Source organism: Nomia melanderi, chromosome 1 (genome assembly GCF_051020985.1).
Source record: "Nomia melanderi isolate GNS246 chromosome 1, iyNomMela1, whole genome shotgun sequence".
NCBI classification, from domain to species: Eukaryota; Metazoa; Arthropoda; class Insecta; order Hymenoptera; family Halictidae; genus Nomia; species Nomia melanderi.
The window spans coordinates 35,733,203-35,752,453 of record NC_134999.1 but is presented as its reverse complement, the minus strand read 5'-3'; the positions used below and the strand labels follow the sequence as shown (position 1 = coordinate 35,752,453).

Sequence of the window (19,251 nt, the reverse complement as noted above, 5' to 3'; positions counted from 1 at the left end):
GATAACTTTCGTATTATTCCTATAAATATCCATACTATTCAAATACATATAGATTCATCTATAACTGCACTGAAAATAAGAAGAATCCATTTTACAGAGTAATAATTAATACTTCATTACCGAAGAACATATCATTTCCTAGCCCAACCAAGACCTAATCAATTCCTCCAGAAAAATTAAAAACCCTCAAAAAACATAACTTTCACATTATTCCTATAAATATCCATATTAACCAAATACACGTACATTCACCTGTAATTTTTCTGAAAACAAGAAGAATCCATTTTACAAAATAATAATTAATGCTTCATTACCAAAGAACGTATCATTTCCTAGCCTAACCAAAATCTAATCAATTCCTCGAGAAAGATTAAAAACTACACCCTCAAAAAAGATAACTTTCACATTATTCCTATAAATATCCATATTAACCAAATACACGTACATTCACCAGTAATTTTTCTGAAAGCAAGAATAATCCATTTCGCATACTGCTAATTACTGTTTAATCAACGACGAGCGTATCATTTCCTAGCCTAACCGAAACCTAATCAATTCCTCCAGAAAAATGAAAAACTACACCCTCAAAAAAGATAACTTTCGCATCAATCCTATAAATATCCGTAAAATATCCGTAAAATATCCATATTAACCAAATACACGTAACATTCACCAGTAATTTTTCTGAAAGCAAGAATAATCCATTTCGCATACTGCTAATTACTGTTTAATCAACGAAGAGCGTATCGTTTCACGGCTGTCCGTCACGCAACTGACATTACAACCTCCCTCTCCCAAAAATGATTCTTTTCCGGCCCGCGTCACAGGCCGCGCTCCGCGGAGGGTTGAAAATTTCAATTTGCATCAAAGTGGTCCGGCCGTCGGGCCGAAATCTTCATAAAAATACCATTCCGCCGTAGGTATCTACTTTGCTGCATACCCGGCAGGATGCGCGGCCGGCAGCGTCGCTCGTCAGACCTCAGCTCCCGCGGCCGGGGGCAAAGTTTCTCGATGATGAGCTCGAGGAGGTACATGGGCGACTCCCGGAGGGGTCATCGCGGCACCATGCACATGGCCATCCTGGATAACGACGTTAGGACCAGCCTGCCGATCAAGGAACAGGAAACGACCATCACTCTGACCGGATGCCCGAACGGCGCCGACGAGGCTCTCAGAAGTCATCGGAATTCAGCGACGGAATAGTGAATTAGCCGGGCACCTTGTTCCTCGAAATACCAAAGGACTGAATTATTCAGCAGCAACATGGACCTGTCGATGAACGACACGGTGTGTTAGCCAGTTTCGGTCGCGGCAAAAGCGTCGGGGCGACGGATGTTACCGCGAAGTTGCTGCGCCGTGACGTTACACGGAATATTTTGTGCCCCGCGGAACTGACGTCGGAACTATGCATAAACCATCTGATTCTTAACACTGGTACCACCGAGTACTTGAATCGAGTATTCAAAATTCCCCGTGAGAGCCATAACGTGTTAACACGTTGAGCGCCATGTCACCGATTGACGCTACTGGGTTGCTTGAAAGCAATCGTAACGTGCAAGATAACCGATGTCGAATGATGTTTAATAACGGAGTTGATAATAGTGCGCTGCAATGGTTGCAACGAATAATTAATAATTTCCCCTGATTTTCTTTAGTACAAACGAATGGATCTATGAAAAATAGAGATTGTCGTGACGCTTAACGTATTGAGGTTTCAACGCTTATACAGCTAATTAGATGTTACTAAATTAGTTAACACATTGCGTGCTGGTAACGAGAAATCTCGTTTTTATATGAAGACTCTCAGCAAATTAACTTTGATAATTACCACAGCATTCAAGGAAATATAAAGTTTGGTTAGAACTACTTGTCCATTTGAAATATATTACGTAATATGATACTTGAATTTTTTTATAGATAGCGATATAAGTGGATCTCACTGAAAATCCGCACATCAATTTTCTGATAATTAGCCGGTACGCAATGTGTTAAGAATTTCTCAAACGAGTACCTCTTCCTTTCAGTAATTACAAAACAAATACTTATACCGACGCGAAACTTGAGAAATCAACTTTTGACAGGCGACACTAAAATTGCTAATCGATTCCTGGTTTCTATCTCGATTTGGTAACACACGGAAGCTTTCGTAGAATATTTCTTTAAATAACTTAATCTCACAATGTCCAAAGTGAAATATATTCGATCGAAACCTCGGCATTGTAATTTCAGTGAGAAGGTACAGAAAAGTCGATTCGCCTGACGCGGTTCTAGGGTTGGTAACGTCCGACGTCTCGACGCTCGCACCACCACGACCTCAGCGTCGGAAATGGAAAAGTGTCCCACGGGAACGCGCCGCGTCCGCCGAAATAAATGAAGATCGATCTTGAACCCTGACGACGCGCGGGAAACGAGGCATCGTGTGCGAGCGAATTAACCATTGACTGGCCACAGTGGGTTCGGTGTTCCGGACAACAGTGACGTTTCTCCTCGGTTCACTGCTCGCGTGTGCCTGCAGCCAGCACGAGAAACTGGCGCAATTTGTAAATTGCATCGAGGGACGGGTGGTTGAGCCGTGTACACCGGGAACGCGTCGATTTCCCGAGCAAAACTCGGCCGCTCGACCGGTGGCTGGCTTTTTCGAGTACTTTACAGTGTACATACCTGTCTTAGAGTTAAGTCGACCAAGACACTTGACTATCGTTTAAGCTTGATCTATGTATAGTTGACTCTCTACGGTATTTTCTATCAGGTATAATAATATCTAGTCTATCCAGTATAATAATATCCAGTGAATGCTTAAACGTGTTTCGACTATACCTCAACCACACACTGGGAATTTGGCGAAGAGCTGAGCAGAACATTCTGTGATCAACCCTTGGATCTCTTTAGGTTAACTTTGTCCCTTCATTCTATTAGCCTGTGCTTCTAGAAGTCTCGCGGAGGATCGATGACCATCCGGAACAAGTTTTCCCGTTGTAATTCAATTGCGGCGTTGATACTTTCCTCTCTACGCAACGCGGCCCCTTTTTCTTCTGTAGTTGAAGCTGTTCGTGTAGGTGTAAGCCGTGACCGCGTTGGATTAGTTTTAGCTTTCAGCTTCAACAATGGGTCGCGGAAGGCGCTGGAAGATAATACGTGGAAATCGGTTTCTTTTGTCGGGAGTTTCCAGGCTAAACGTGGATTCTGGAGCTTATTAAAGTTTTGTGAAACCTGTTTGTTTGTTGTGCTCGAATTTGATATCGATGCTGGTATTCGATTCGTATTGTTAATGTGGAGAAATTCGATTAGTTTGTAGGGATACGAGAAATTAGGGGAAGTTGTTAATAGAACTTTCTATGACTGGAAGTTTGTTCGAGTTTCTAGGGATTTCGGTTTCTTGGAATTGAAGTATTTAGATGCTTGGTGCTTTGGGATCCAAGTATTACAGGATCCAAGTATCTAGGGATTAAAATATCTAAGAATCCAAGTAAGTAAGGATCCAAGTATCTAAGGATCCAAGTATCTAAGGGTCCAAGTATCTAAGGGTCCAAGTATCTAAGAACCCAAGTATCTAAGAATCCAAGTATCTAAGAATCCAAGTATCTAAGAATCCAAGTATCTAAGAATCCAAGTATCTAAGAATCCAAACATTAAAGAATCTAAACATCAAAAAATCCAAATATCAAAGAATCCAACTATCTAACAATCCAAAACTCTTCGAATCTAAACATCAAAGAATCCAAGTATCACAGGATCCAAGTATCTAGGGATTCAAATATCTAAGAATCAAAGTAACTAAGGATCCAAGTATCTAAGAATCTAAACGTTAAAGAATCCAAATCTCTTCGAATCCAAATCTCTTTAATTCCAAATCTCTTCGAATCCAAATCTCTTTAATTCCAAATCTCTTCGATTCCAAATCTCTTCAAATCCAAATCTCATCAAATCCAAATCTCTTCGAATCTAAACATCAAAGAATCCAAATCTCTTCGAATCCGAACATCAAAGAATTCAAGTACCAAAGCATCCAAACATCAAGGAATCCAAGCACCCAAACATGCAAATATCTAAAAATCCAAGCATCAAAGAACCCAAGCACCCAAGCACCCAAACGCTACCGCACTAAGAAGTCCAATCGCACGTCAATAATCAATACCGAAAAAAGGGAATGGAGAAAAAGCACAGAAGTACAAAAAGCTGCACATAAATTACGTATATTAACTTTTTTACGATCGAAGCGCGTCCGCTACAGGAATATCGATTCCGAAATCCTTTAACGTCGACGGAACAGATGTTGCCCGTCGCACTCCGTTATCGTCTCTCCCCCGGTCACGTCCCATCTCTCCGAGCACAACGCGAAAGCGTGGGTTCCGGGTCGATCTAGGAACCGTGTCACGCTCGATGGGCCGCGCTGATCGTCATGATTTCCACGGCCGCTTCGAAAAACGCGACTATATAAATCCAACTTCACGTCGCGCGAGTTCCTCGGACAGGAAGGGATCGTTGCTCGAAGGATTTCCGTGATCGTGCGCTTGCGCCCGCCGCGATTCCAGTCCTCGACATTTGACCTTCCGCGCGGCAACCGCTTCACCGAGGCTCTACGAGCGTCTTGGGAGAGAGCGCGCCCGCGGAAATATGCCTGGCGGCCATGTACTCGAACGACTACGACGACGGCTCGCTTATGAATGCCTATATTAGATGGAGCAGAAGGTAGATGTCACTTTCGCCTCATGTCGTTCCGCCTTATTGTTTTCAGCGATAACGCGCGTCACGAGGGCGGCCGTTCCTCCCGGAGAAGGCCAAAGGGAGTTATCGAATAAATTTCGTTTCTAGACTCGCGAGACTACACCAGCACACGCTAACAATCTGCCGGGAGAACGAACGAATGCATCGGGACGATGAAGGTGTGTAATCGAGTCCGAATTAATTTACAATTACACCTTCGAATAGGTTAAGGGTGCTCGCTTTAATCGATTGACAGGTTTTCAAAGTCGTGATACTTTTTTCAATGGAACAATTATGGACGGATTAATAATATATATTAAATCGACGCAATGAATATTAACCTTTCGCAGATCGACAATTGAATATATCGAAATAATCTAAACGGACACGAAATTCATTTGAAAATTCCGCTCCGGCCGCTTGGATCCGGTTAATGTTAAATTAATGCGCATTCGATCGGCTCGTTGGAAGGGAAAAACTACGTTGCTAATCACCGTGCGCTGAATTTAGTTTAAATTGCTTCATCGGCTCGATTAGTTCTGACGGTTGCGCGTACGATTATCGAGCGAGATTTCGTACGTTCCGACGCGTGACGGGGAATTACCGATAAGTTCCGCTGTACCCTAGTCCCGGTGACGTTAAGCGGTCGTCAGATAGGTTCCCTTAACTGCAGAAAGTGTTGCAACTGTTTAATCTTCGAGCAGACAAACGATCTCGACAGAGAGCGAGGCGGTGAGGGCGGACGAGGAATTCTGCGCGAAGTGCAGGGGAGAGGAAGACGAGAACGCGGCCGCGTTCCCTCACATCCAGGACCTCTGTCCTGCCGACAGACGAAGGATAGCCCAGCTGGTTAAGCAGTTGATCAAGTAAATTCCCGCGCAGCTCCCTCTTGCATCGCAATCTCGCCTAATCAATCCTTTGCCCTTCCGCGCCACTCGTTCCCCGCGTCGCGCTTGTCGACTTCGGGAACTTTTACACGGTGTTTAATAAATCTCGAGAACTTCCGGAAAAATTGCGAGCCTCGGCTAATACCCTTGCATGCTAAAATCCGAGCTCTACGAAGTTGCAATCTAGTTACACCACGGTGGCTGGCGTGACAATGTTTCCGCGGAGACGCGAGTAGAGGATTCGTGTTTGAGTTGTGTTTATGAAACATAGCGGTGGATCGTTGTAATTAACTTCTGGGTGATTCTGTTACTGAATAATAGTATTCGAAGCATTCGAGAGAGCTCGGACACTGGTGTTCGTTATATAATTTCCGAGAGAGCATTGGAGAGGCTTTGAGAGCGTCGGAGTTGAATTACGATGGGACGAATTGAATCTATAGAGAAGAAAATTCATGGTTCAGCGGCGTGAATAATTTTTACAGGGGAATAACGGATTAAGTGCAACAGGTTATCTATTGAAACACTCCATCAGCAACAAAGACTCGTCCAATTAATTCGTCATTCACAAGCTAATCCTCTTGTCCACCGATCACGCCCAAAAGCGTATTATATTAATCCCCCATTGTCGAAGCGGAAGGCTAAAGCCCGCCTCCCAAGCAACGCACCGAGCCAGCTGAAACGCATAAAATCCTTAAGCCCCACACGGCGGCGACGAAACTGACGTAAAAGATCAATGTACCCAGCGGCGCTGTCAGTTCCGACGGAAGGTCCTCGGTTATGCCATCCACGCGTAACCTTTCCGCTCCCCGGATTTCATTTTCCACCGCCGGGAAACTCAATATATATCTCAATATTTCCTGGAGACCCGTTCGGAGCGTCCCCGACCCTCGGCCCGTTCGATTCCTCGGATCACCGGCGTTCCTCCCATTCCGCGGGGCATTTGTCATCGGAAACGAGGTCCATGCGTTCCTGGAACAGCCATTAAAACTTGGGCAACCCGATTTGTAGCAGTCCCGCGGAGCCCGATTAAACCCACGGTTGATGACCGCCGTTCGCCGTTCCCAGCGCAGAAGGATTAGCCCCGATTATTCTTCGAGCAGTCCGCGTATCGGAACTCCCGGATCGATTTCGATTAAGATAGCATCGGAATAATCGCCGGTGTCCCGGCCGCGCAGGCTGAAATGACGAGAGTAAAAGTGAAGCTCGGCGTCCGGAGGATCGCCGGGATCCCCCGGAGCTGAATATCGCAATGAAACCCGGCTCCCGAGACTCCAGCCGAGCGAATCGACTGTAACGAACCAGTCCCGGTGACCCGTAACTTCACCTCGAAACAGAAAATCCCGCCGAGCGAGTTTCCCGGCGACGCCGGCAACGCGGCCGGATAAATTGAGCTCGGGCCGTCGCAGATCCCCCGCGCGAAATTGCGCGCAACTTTCGTCGTTCGCTGCGGTATTCCCCATTTCGAGGGTGTAGAGAGACTCCGCGTCCCGCTTTCACTCTTTCTCGCCGCAGGTGCACGAAGGAGACGCGCGACGCCAGATCCGAGCTGGTCGTCAGTGAATCTGAGAAGCAAGCGATGAGGACGCAGTATCAGAAGACGCTGGACAGACGGGAGCACGAGGCGAAGGAGCTGGAGCTTCAAGTATTTTTCTGCGTTTTTTCATTTTGATGGATCTGGGGTGCTTGGGGATCAGATTTTGCGATGGGGTTGATGGGTAACGCGACTCTGCTTTCGAACAGTTTGGGATTCTAGCGTTGAGACGCTTTAGGGGTCGTTTATCCGAAGTGGTTCGTTTGTGGGTGGACAGAGGTAGGTTGTTGCTTAACCCCTTGCGTCTACTATATTGTGAGGCTCGTGAAGATTTCAAGTATTAAACAAGCAAATATTATTTAATGTGTTTGAATACAAATTATTATTCCTCTGTTATCCATGATTATACCTTAGAGCATACGTTGACATAGAGTAAGACTGGAATTTTCTCTTATTTTCAATGGATTACTAAGAACAAAGTAGTTAGATCGATCACAGTTTACAAAGAAATCATAGTACAAGGGGTTAATTGCATTAATAGAAGCAATCGCTTAACAATGTATATTTTCGCGTGAATATGCCATAGAATTGTCGGGGAGCAACGTATCAGTTTAGTGTCGATAGAGGAAATTGTAGTTTTCCTGAGAAAAGGGACCAGGATAAAGCAAGTCGGACATATAATTCGTTTTCATTATTCGGTCTGTTGCTCCAATCAGCTGCACGAAGCTCGCTCGGAGGCGAACGAGCTGAGAACTCGGATGTCGCGGATGTTGGAACTGCTAACGCGACAAATCGCCGAACAGGAAAAACAATTCCTGGGACTGACGGAAACGGTAAGGGATCTCGTACGAGAGAAATCACGGCTGCAGGAAACCGTCGATCGGAAGCAAACGGAATCCGACACGTTGCGGGAGAAATTTCAAAGGACACGGGAGCAGCTTGAAACGGAGAGACTGAGACATGTCGTTGATCCTGCGGAGAAAGTGCATCGGGCTTGTCAGACGGAGGAAATTGAAACAGTGACGTAAGGAACCATTGTCAATTAAAAGAATAGCATCAGAACCATACGAAAATTTTCGTGAGATTTATGGTGAGGAAACGTCAATCTGTGTTTTGCAAGGGGAATGTAATGAAAATTGCATACGGTCTGCGAGCTTTCATGCAAGAACGTGGGGAATAATTTTTAGATAAAGCACGTGTGTCAGTTTTGAATAAATATGATGTAATTATCTAAGTACCTTGGAAGTGATATTTGAATTTTGTTCACCTATATCTTAACTTTTCATTTTGTTAAAGAGTAAACAGAGTTCTGAGTAAAAGGTATGCATTTGTACTTTTTAAATTTACATGACGATTCCTAGCTCTCTGATGAATCTCTTAGTACCTTTCAATGCGTGTGACCCTTAGGTTACATAAGAGGAGCTTTCAGCGAGAATTAAATGAGTGCACCTCGCATCAGCCGCAGAATTTAAAGGTTAAAAGCAGCGCGGACTTGGAAGAACCATCCATGGATGGAACATTGTTAGGAGAACTGTTCTTCAGAAGACTGAACGTTGAAGAGAACGGGACTTTGGATATTATACCGATTTTATCAGAACCGCCTCTGCAAATGAAACGTTCCAGTTCTCTTCTCTTTATCTGATGCATAACAATGTATGACGTTATAAATACACAAAATTTGTACTGCGAGTTTACATGGTCAGTTTCCCCTTACTACGTCTTTATATTCATTTATTTACATTGCGTCTGATTTACTAACAAATGGATCTATGAAAAGCATAAAGCCGATGCGTTACCGTTCAGAGATAAGGGTAGTGAAATATTGATACAGGAAGATGAAGAAGACAACTTAAGATACACAAGTAGTCGTAACATGCCAGTTCATTTGTCTAATCTCATTTCCTTATTTTCAAACGATTAATACGAGAGAGTATTAAATAATTTAGTATCATTTGCAAACAGTAAACGTAGAAAGAAGTACTAATAGATGCGGACCAGGAATGATGCCAGTTCGCACTAATTCCTTCAATTACAAAACTTGATCAGTTACGTCTGTAGAATCAGAATGTTAATATATTACTGTACACCTACTAAAGATTCTTAGATTGCCGTGGAACAATGTAAAGAATCGTTATTGAATAATTAATGTGAAATAAAATTGTATCAACAATATTATACGAGAATATCTGAGAACCTATTCTATATCAATTTCCTGGACTACCATTTATTATAGCGAAATTTATTAAACAAGAACAAGTGATGCCGGCTGCAGGTAGTAAGGGGCAGCGTTTTCCCTATCCTCGCAATGAGTAAGACAAGGACAGAGCAATGTGCGACAAGGATAGAGAATTTTAGTTGCGAGCGACAGTATCGCCATCTAGCGTCAGGGCATTTTCGAAGCTTTTCCCTATACCCGTAATGTGTAAGACAAGGACAGAGATACTGTGCGACAAGGATAGAGATAGCGTTCCCGATGCCACCTCCTTCGAAAAAGCATCTCATCAGTCCCTGGTACCTACTCGTGAAGCATCAGGACCAAGGAGGTATCCGACAAGGACAGACTTATGCGCTCATTGGTGCAAGACAAGGATAGACATGGAAGTGCTGTCATCTAGCGGTGGAAACTTGAACTGAATGCGCCACGTAAATGGAAGAAAACAACAGAATTGACAGCGAATTCAGTAATAACTCGACTACCTCGAATAATTTGTTAATATTTGCAGTATAGAAACATAGAATAGACCTTTCGATACGTTTCTGTATCGCTATAGGAAGGATTTTGGTTCGGGTTAGTTATTTATTTATTAGTCTTCGTGTCGCTGACCGAATTTTTTTACAGGCAGCGAGTTGAACATTATGTTTCTCACTTAATACGAATAATTGATGTACATTTGCGATTGAAAAAGGTAGAGTGGACCCTTAGGAACATTCTAGGATCCGTTCCTATCACATTTGAGTTTTAATTAATGAGATAATAGCAATTTTTGGATGGGTTGATCGCGATCCATGAACACGCAATGAGTAAGACGAGGAAAGGTATGTAGGAGTGCGAAGTACAGAGATAGTCTGTTGGTCGCGTCATCTATGTCAGGAACGTTGAAACATCTCGCCAAATAGTATCCTTACGTCTCCACTAGGTGTTGCAACAAATCAAATCCTCATTTTTCTTGGCTGAAGATTTATACGCCATCTAGCAGGAGCAATTCGGCTACCAGTTTCAGCGTTCTCGGAATAGATGGAGCCATCAAAATACTATCTTCATCCTTGCGCTCATATTCCTTTCCGAATTCCATCCGAAAATCGGTAATAACTCATTAATTAGAATGCAGATGTGATTGCGGCGGCTACTGATATGTTGCTAAGGATCCACTCTATCTTCTTCAGTCCCAAATGTTCACCAATTGTTCCTATTAAGTGAGAAACTTGATGATATGCTCGGTGCCTGTTGAAAAATTCTATTTTTATTAAAGGATAATTACTCAACAGATTTTTACGTGGATCGTACAATTTCGCAGCCATTAGCCTAGCAAGTATCCTCGATAGGAACTACTCTATTGGCGATGCTGCTAGTTTCCAGGTCTACCACGTGGAGGTTGCTGCGAGAGACCCTGGGAGGTGGGGGGAAATTCAATTCCACCGACCTCCCGTTCTACAACTAAGTCTTACGTTTAACGCACTTATTGTTAACGCACTTATTTTTAACGCACTTATTTTTAACGCACTTATTTTTAACGCACTTATTGTTAACGCACTTATTGTTAACGCACTTATTGTTAACGCACTTAATATTAATCCCACGGCGGTTGTTTTCTTTCTTCAGTCTAAAAAGTATTATAGTATCCCACGGTGGACGATCGATGTCTTCTTTCGCACGCTTATTTCTAACTTAGTCTAACCTTAACGGATAACTTATACTATACAATCATCGCAGTGGTAAGGGTAGCGAATCAAGGAAGAAGTCCTTAATTCGATCATTCGAATCAGAGAAGAAGTCTCTGATTCATCAAGAGCAAAATCAGGGGTTACAATCTTAATTCTAACTTAGTTTACATTTGCATAGCGATACGTTTGACGCAGATATGTCGAGCAATTATCGGGCCAACAAGCAAAGGGAGTGAATCAAGGAAGAAGTCCTTGATTCGAGCATCAGACGAATCAGAGAAGAAGTCTCTGATTGAAAAAGGCAAAATCAGGGTGACGCGAGGCAAACCGCGATCAGACCAGTCAGCCCACCGTGCCGAGTTACGATGCTCCCTAGTCATCGGAACAGAAGATGATCTTCACCGGCGCCACCTTCCCCCATTAACTCCCCGACGCCTCGTCCTCAGAGAGGATTGGAGGCGAATTACAAGAAGTAGGTTCCCGTGACGATTTACGGTTCCAATGGGCACAGGCGAACCGGTCGCCCTACCCACGGAGTGCACACCGGCAACTGGGTACCGATTCCGGCTCCACCATCATGATCCTATGAGTCGGTCACACCGAGGTACGAGAACGGCGGAATGGCTGATGTGACGCGCGGCCCGATCCACTTGCATTCATGGCTAAGTAAACCGGAATAGGAGAAGCAAGCGGAATTATTAAATTAAGTAAATAATAATTAATTAACTGATTAGTTAATAATTAATTAAAGAATAACTGCTCGTCATATTTCGACAATTTCGCAGCCATTGGCCTAGCAGCATCCTCGATAGGAACTACTCTGTCGGCGATGCTGTTAGTTTCCAGGTCTACCACGTGGAGGTTGCTGCGAATGAGACCCTGGGAGGTGGGTGGAAATTCAATTCCACCGACCTCCCGTTCTACTACTACGTCTTACGTTTAACACACTTATTGTTAACGCACTTATTGTTAACGCACTTATTGTTAACGCACTTATTGTTAACGCACTTAATATTAATCCCACGGCGGTTGTTTTCTTTCTTCAGTCTGAAAAGTATTATAGTATCCCACGGTGGACGATCGATGTCTTCTTTCGTACGCTTATTTCTAACTTAGTTTAGCCTTAACGCACTTATTACTAACGCACTTAATAATAATCCCACGACGGCTGTTTTCTTTCTTGAGTCTGAAATTGAAGAATCCCACGACGGATGGTCGAAGTCTTCTTTCGCACGCTTATTTCTAACTTAGCCTAGCCTTAACGGATAACTTATACTATACAATCATCGCAGTGGTAAGGGTAGCGAATCAAGGAAGAAGTCCTTGATTCGATCATTCGAATCAGAGAAGAAGTCTCTGATTCATCAAGAGCAAAGTCAGGGGTTACAATCTTAATTCTAAGTTACATTACCTTATCAGATAACTTAGATTATTACAATTATCGCAATAGAGGGAGTGAATCAAGGAAGAAGTCCTTGATTCGAGCATCATACTAATCAAAGAAGAAGTCTCTGATTCAGCAAGAGCAAAGTTAGGGGTTACAATCTTAATTCTAACTTAGATTAGCTTATCAGATAATTTTCATTATTACAATCATCGCAATAGAGGGAGTGAATCAAGGAAGAAGTCCTTGATTCGATCATCATTCGCATCAGAGAAGAAGTCTCTGATTCAGCAAGAGCAAAGTCAGGGATTACAATCTTAATTCTAACTTAGTTTACATTTACAAAGCGATACGTTTGACGCAGATATGTCGAGCAATTATCGGACCAACAAGCAAAAGGAGTGAATCAAGGAAGAAGTCCTTGATTCGATAATTCGAGTAATCAGAGAAGAAGTCTCTGATTGAAAACAGGCAAAATGAGGGTGACGCGAAGCAAACCGCGATCAGACCAGTCAGCCCACCGTGCCGAGTTACGATGCTTCCTCGTGATCGGAACAAAAGATGATCTCCACCGGCGCCACTTTCACCCGTTAACTTCCCAACACCCGGCCCATAAGGGCGCGAGCGTATTACGAAGAAGTAGGATCCCGTGACGGTTTATGGTTTCGATGGGCACAGGCGAACCGGTCGCCCTACCCACGGAGCGCACACCGGCAACAGGGTACCGATTCCGGACTCCACCATCATGATCCGATGAGTCGGTCACACCGAGGTACGAGAACGACAGAATGGCTGATATGACACGCGGCCCGATCCACTTGCATTCATGGCTAAGTGAACCGGAATAAGAGAAATAAGCGGAATTATTACATTAAAGTAAAGAATATAATTATATTAAATTAAAATAATAACTGCTCGGCATATTTAGACAAGTTCGCAGCCATTGGCCTAGCAGTATCCTCGATAGAAACTATTCTGTTGGCGATACTGCTAGTTTCCAGGTCTACCACGTGGAGGTTGCTGCGAGGGACCCTGGGAGGTGGGTGGAAATTTAATTCCACCGACGTCCCGTTCTACATCTAAGTCTTACGTTTAACGCACTTATTGTTAACGCACTTATTTTTAACGCAATAACGGATTATTAATAATAATCCCTCGACGGCTGTTTTCTTTCTTGTGTCTGAAATGAAATATCCCACGGCGGATGATCGATGTCTTCTTTCGCACGCTTATTTCTAACTTAATTTAGCCTTAACGCACTTATTACTAACGCACTTAATAATAATCCCACGACGGCTGATTTCTTTCTTGAGTCTGAAATTGAAGAATCCCACGGCGGATGGTCGAAGTCTTCTTTCGCACGCTTATTTCTAACTTAGCTTAGCCTTAACGCACCTATTTTTAACGCACCTATTTTTAACGCACCTATTTTTAACGCACCTATTTTTAACGCACCTATTTTTAACGCACCTATTTTTAACGCACCTATTTTTAACGCACTTATTTTTAACGCACTTATTTTTAACGCACTTAATAATAATCCCACGACGGCTGTTTTCTTTCTTGAGTCTGAAATTGAAGAATCCCACGGCGGATGATCGACGTCTTCTTTCGCACGCTTATTTCTAACTTATTTCTAGTATAACCTTAGAAAACTATACATGGGTCGCAGCTGGCGAACAATTATCGGGCCAAAAAAGGACACAAATACGAAGCAAGAAAGAAGTTCTTGATTCGTTTTACGTTAAAGAAATCAGAGAAGAAGTCTCTGATTAAGAAGCTGCAAAATCAGGGTGACGCGAGCAATCCGCCGTGAACCCGGTCAGTTTCACCGCGCTGAATCACTTGCACAACATGGCAACGTGAATCGGAATAAAGGGAGACAAGCGAAATGACTCTAAAGGATAACTGCTCGCTACATTTGTACATGAATCATACAATGTCGCAGCCGATCGGCCCAGCATTATCCTCGACAGGAATTACTCTATCGGCGATAATGCTGGTTTCCAGGCCCACCACGAGGAGGTTGCTGCGAGGGACCCGTTTCCGTTCGCGAATTAACTTAACCCCTTGCTCTTTCATTTGTTTCTCAACCGCGATCGATACGATTATTTTGGCATTAATCGTTTACTGAACGAGGGCAAAATTCTGGGTATATTCTATGTCGTTTACAGTCAAGTGTGATAATTGATGACGGAAGAATATTTAATTGGTATTCAAAAGAATCGAGTAATATTTATGCTTAACCCTTTGCACCCCGAATTTCTTTTGCATTTTTTTCCTCGATAATTCTGTATTATTAGGATAATTGATTTAAAATGCATTTGAAAAATTAATTAGTTTGTAGAGGGCAGTTTAAATGATTCTTCTTACTAATATTGGAAACAACGTAATATAATTTATTTGAAAAATATATTGACAAGGAATCACGACTGTGAATAAAAAGGGTTAAATTCTGTTTGAAATCTTCACCGCGAGTCTGACACAGCTATTGTAAAAGCAAAAGGTTATTACACAGTTCTTTCTGCGAGATTATCCGTCTTATAGTAACAATATATAATAAATAATGATAAATATAAGGTAGCTTAAATAGTAAAGACTGCGAATTTTTATGCATTTCTAGAAAATTTGAGAGCTGCACGTAATGCGCACAATACGAAAAAACATATGGATATAAAATATTCAAATCTTGGTGCTGTTTTACAATGTTTGCTGGGAAAAACAATTTTCTATTGCAATTATATGTCTTCAATTATATTCTGAAAACGTTTTGATTCGCATAAAAGTTCACAGTCTAATAATAGTAATCAATAAGTAAGTAGTAAGTAAAGTAGTTAGCAATACATGTGGAATAATAGTAACGCATATACTTATAACGCAAATACAATCATTAAAATACGAGTACCATAATTATTAGTCAGGTAATTTCATTCAATTGCTGGGAACCAACGTTTGGTTCCAAATATTCTTCAGGGACATCAAATTTCGCAATACTATTATACGATTTGATTCAAAGATATGAAAAGAACTCTAAAACGAGTTATTTCGCAAAGCTATTTTATAAAACAACGAATTGAATATAAAACACGCACGCGAATGGTGCTCCGTCAACCACAACTCTAATTTATTCAGTATAAAATACAAAAATCACCCGTGCACCTTTATTTCTTTTTACGCAACTCTATATCGGGAATTACGTGCAGCCATTTTAAACTGCAAGGGGCAGATGCAACCATTTTGGCTACTGCGAACCATCATGCGGTTCGAGCAATGGTTCCAGCATGTTTCTGGGCATTGTCTGAATCGCAACACTAAGAAAACGCGTTCAATAAATATTGCAACACTGAGAAAACGCGTTCAATAAATATCTCAACACTAAGAAAACGCGTTCAATAAATATCTCAACACTAAGAAAACGCGTTCAATAAATATCTCAACACTAAGAAAACGCATTCAATAAATATGGCAACACTGAAAAAACGCGTTCAATAAATATCTCAACACTAAGAAAACGCGTTCAATAAATATCTCAACACCAAGAAAACGCGTTCAATAAATATTGCAACACTGAGAAAACGCGCTCAATAAATATCGCAACACTAAGAAAACACGCTCAATAAATATCGCAACACTAAGAAAACACGCTCAATAAATATCGCAACACTAAGAAAACACACTCAATAAATATTTCAACACTAAAAGAAACACATTCGATCAATATTACAACTCTAATTACAAAAACAATCGTAACAAACCGCGATCATTTAGTATCGCGACACTAAATAAAATCAAAACCGATTACTCTTTCATTCGCAACGCTATCGTAAAATAGGGAAGCAATATCAAATTATAATTGAATGTTACAATAATCTTATCAAACACGATTTGTCTTCATCATACGCAACTCTGTTATTAACATCATTTCAGGGAACAACTAAAATTGATTTTAATCAAAATCACGATTACATTATTCGCAACGCTAAGTCAAACCGTGATCTTTCTTTCGCAACGCTAATTAAAAATCGCGAAATGCCCATTATTGCTGGTCGATGGGGCGGCTATGACCAGCCCAAATTAACTACAACTACAACTACAACTACAACTACTAGAATTAATGTGAGTACAGTGACAAAGTAGTGACATGAAAATGGCGCTCCATTTACATGCTAAAATGGAGCGCCATTAATAGTTGCCCTCTTGAGCGACATTTTGTCGGGGCCTCTTCGGCATATAGCCTCTTGCATTCCTGTGAAATAATGCTCGATATCGAACCAGCATAATCAACAAATCAAAAGGATCATCAATCTTCCGAAGGAACTATAGAACGATTTCGTAAATTTTGTAAAATTTCGTAAAAAGAAAAACTGGAAAAGTCGCGGTCGAAGCTGGTAAATCAACGGCATGCTTCGCGTTTTGTTATCTCGATTCTCATTCATAAATGCAGCTATAAATTAGTTTAATCCGTAAAAGGCCGTCTCCAAATACCTGCAGGTTATCAACTATCGACTCGTATTATCGAAATTTAAAATCAACTACACACGTAGCGATACACATTGTTAAAATATTGATCACTCAGAATTATTCATTGAAATTCGTATTCAATTATCACTTATTTCATTTAATCCAACATTGCAAGACACAAATTTTCAGATTTGTTGATTATCGTGTTCGACCGAACAAGAGGAAGAGAAGGAACAAAAAATGCGCACCTATTTCATGGTAGATTTGTTTTTATATATTTAAATTCAGCAGAAAATAGAAGTAATTAATGCAGAATGATGATCCTGAAAATCCTAGCTAAAAAATTGTTAATTTCAAGCACTAACGGGCTAAGATTTTCTGATTTTATTCCAAAAATGACTCGAATTATTTAGAAAAATAAAGATTGTAATAGATTGTAATTTATTTAAAGACAGACTGTAATTTTCTATGGATAAGAATATATTTTAATATGGAAATGTACTGTTCTTTTAGAATTAATTTGATCTGAATAAATGAGAAATATTTAAAAACCCTCAGGCAACACCTTCGTCGAAGCAAGAGTTTTTAAAATGGAAGAAAAAGAATTTCATCATTGTTACTTCGACTCGTGTGTCTGCCTGTCGCGAATTGTTTTCTTGTACATTATTCTATTATTACATTCACGCAATTAAACAAACTTCAATGCGAACAAACAGTAATATTAATCATTAATCATTAGAATTCTAATTGAATTTTGAGAATAAAAAACCAGAGACAAAATAATACATATATATAATCAATATATCAGCATATCTTCATTTACTTTCCTTAACATTTATATTTAATAATCATATACGAAACTATAAAACTTCTTGTAATTCAATAATAACTCACATTAATGCAAATTCTATAATTAACTTTAAACGCGACGTACAAGAAAACCCTATCCTATCTAAAAAATACACACAGAAATGTCACTACTCTCAGATATAAATCATATCCGAGGTCACTGTACTCGCAAAATCAAAAACTACTGAAATAGTTCTACCAGTCACCGGTGCCATTACGGACCTTTCGCCCTATGACATGATCGGTAACCGGAGTAAAAGAAAGCATGCGACTCACCGTTCATTGCCACAATCTGCACAGAACTCCGAACAAATTGAGATGTATGGTTTATCCTGGATGACCACCGATCAGCATCCTCCAGCATCCTCCAGCATCGATTAATATTGGCAAACACTCTTCAACATTGTCCAATATTGTTCAATAAAGTCCAACAGTGGCAAACACTGTTCAACATTGTCCAATACAGTCCAATAAAGTCCAATAAAGTCCAATAAAGTCCAATAAAGTCCAACACTGGCAAACACTGTTCGACATTGTCCAATACAGTTCAATAAAGTCTAATGCAGTTCAACATTGTCCAATATAATGTTCAATAAAGTCCAACACTCTTCAACATTGTCCAATATAATGTTCAATAAAGTCTAACACTCTTCAACATTGTCCAATATACTTTTCAATAAAGTCTAACACTGTTCAAGAAGACCGAATGAAACCACAAGAAGCCCGACGACCACAACTGCGCGAAAAGGACTGACTGTCTAAGATACAAGAGAGGAGAGAGCTCCTTCGCGAACGGCGACTCACGGAGAACTGATTCTAAAATTTCGGAATCATGCATCCCATATTTCGTCCCTCATCGACGATATTCGGCGATTTCCGGTCGTACCCGCTACCGGTCCCCACTGTTATTACCTGTGGCTATTGAACTATTGAAAGAATCTAAGGAATTTTGGGGTACTTTCCTTCTGCGAAATGGATTATTTACTTCACCATATTATGAAGAATTTCCTGGAAGACCCACGGTAACTGCGCGTCCGTAATAAAAATCGCGGTGGCCGAGCGATTATTAAATTCCTGGAATTGATCGACAATGGGTTGCGGCCAGTGCGAAAATATTTTATTTCCTACGCACTAACCATTGGAATTTATATTCTGTTATCATTTATTTCACCTTCTTTGGAATTTTAATGTCGCAGAAACTGAATTTAATATTCACCGAAACCGATGAAAACTTTGCGCTTGAGACGATAAACTTTACCGTCTAATAGTTTGACTATTTTACCGTGGACGGCGAACGTTATAAATAAAAATATTAAATATTAAAGAAACGCGCTACAGCATCGCTATCCTTCTCACTCCCATACAGCTTTCCTTGTCTTAATTGTCACGTTCTTACGGAACACAAACCCATCCGAAAATCGCAAATAACTCATTAATTACGATTCAGATGTGATTCCAACGGACACTGTAATATTCCTAAGGGTCCATTCTAATTTCTTCAATCGCAAATGTTCACAATTTACGTCTATTAACTGAGAAACTTAATAATTTAC

The 19,251-nt window shown here is 41.2% G+C and overlaps 1 protein-coding gene across 3 annotated transcripts in view; it reads left to right on the top strand.

Annotated features, from left to right (window-relative positions):
• Positions 1-3,610, top strand: part of LOC116432712 (neuropeptide CCHamide-1 receptor-like) — a 66,467-nt gene extending 62,857 nt beyond the window's left edge. For all 3 annotated transcript variants that reach the window (XM_076367807.1, XM_031989956.2, XM_031989957.2), the window contains exon 7: positions 921-3,610. In XM_076367807.1, coding sequence (XP_076223922.1) covers positions 921-1,088 — 168 coding nt within the window. In that variant the 3' untranslated portion in view covers positions 1,089-3,610. The remainder of the gene's footprint in view (positions 1-920) is intronic.
• The last annotated feature ends 15,641 nt before the right edge of the window (positions 3,611-19,251 follow it).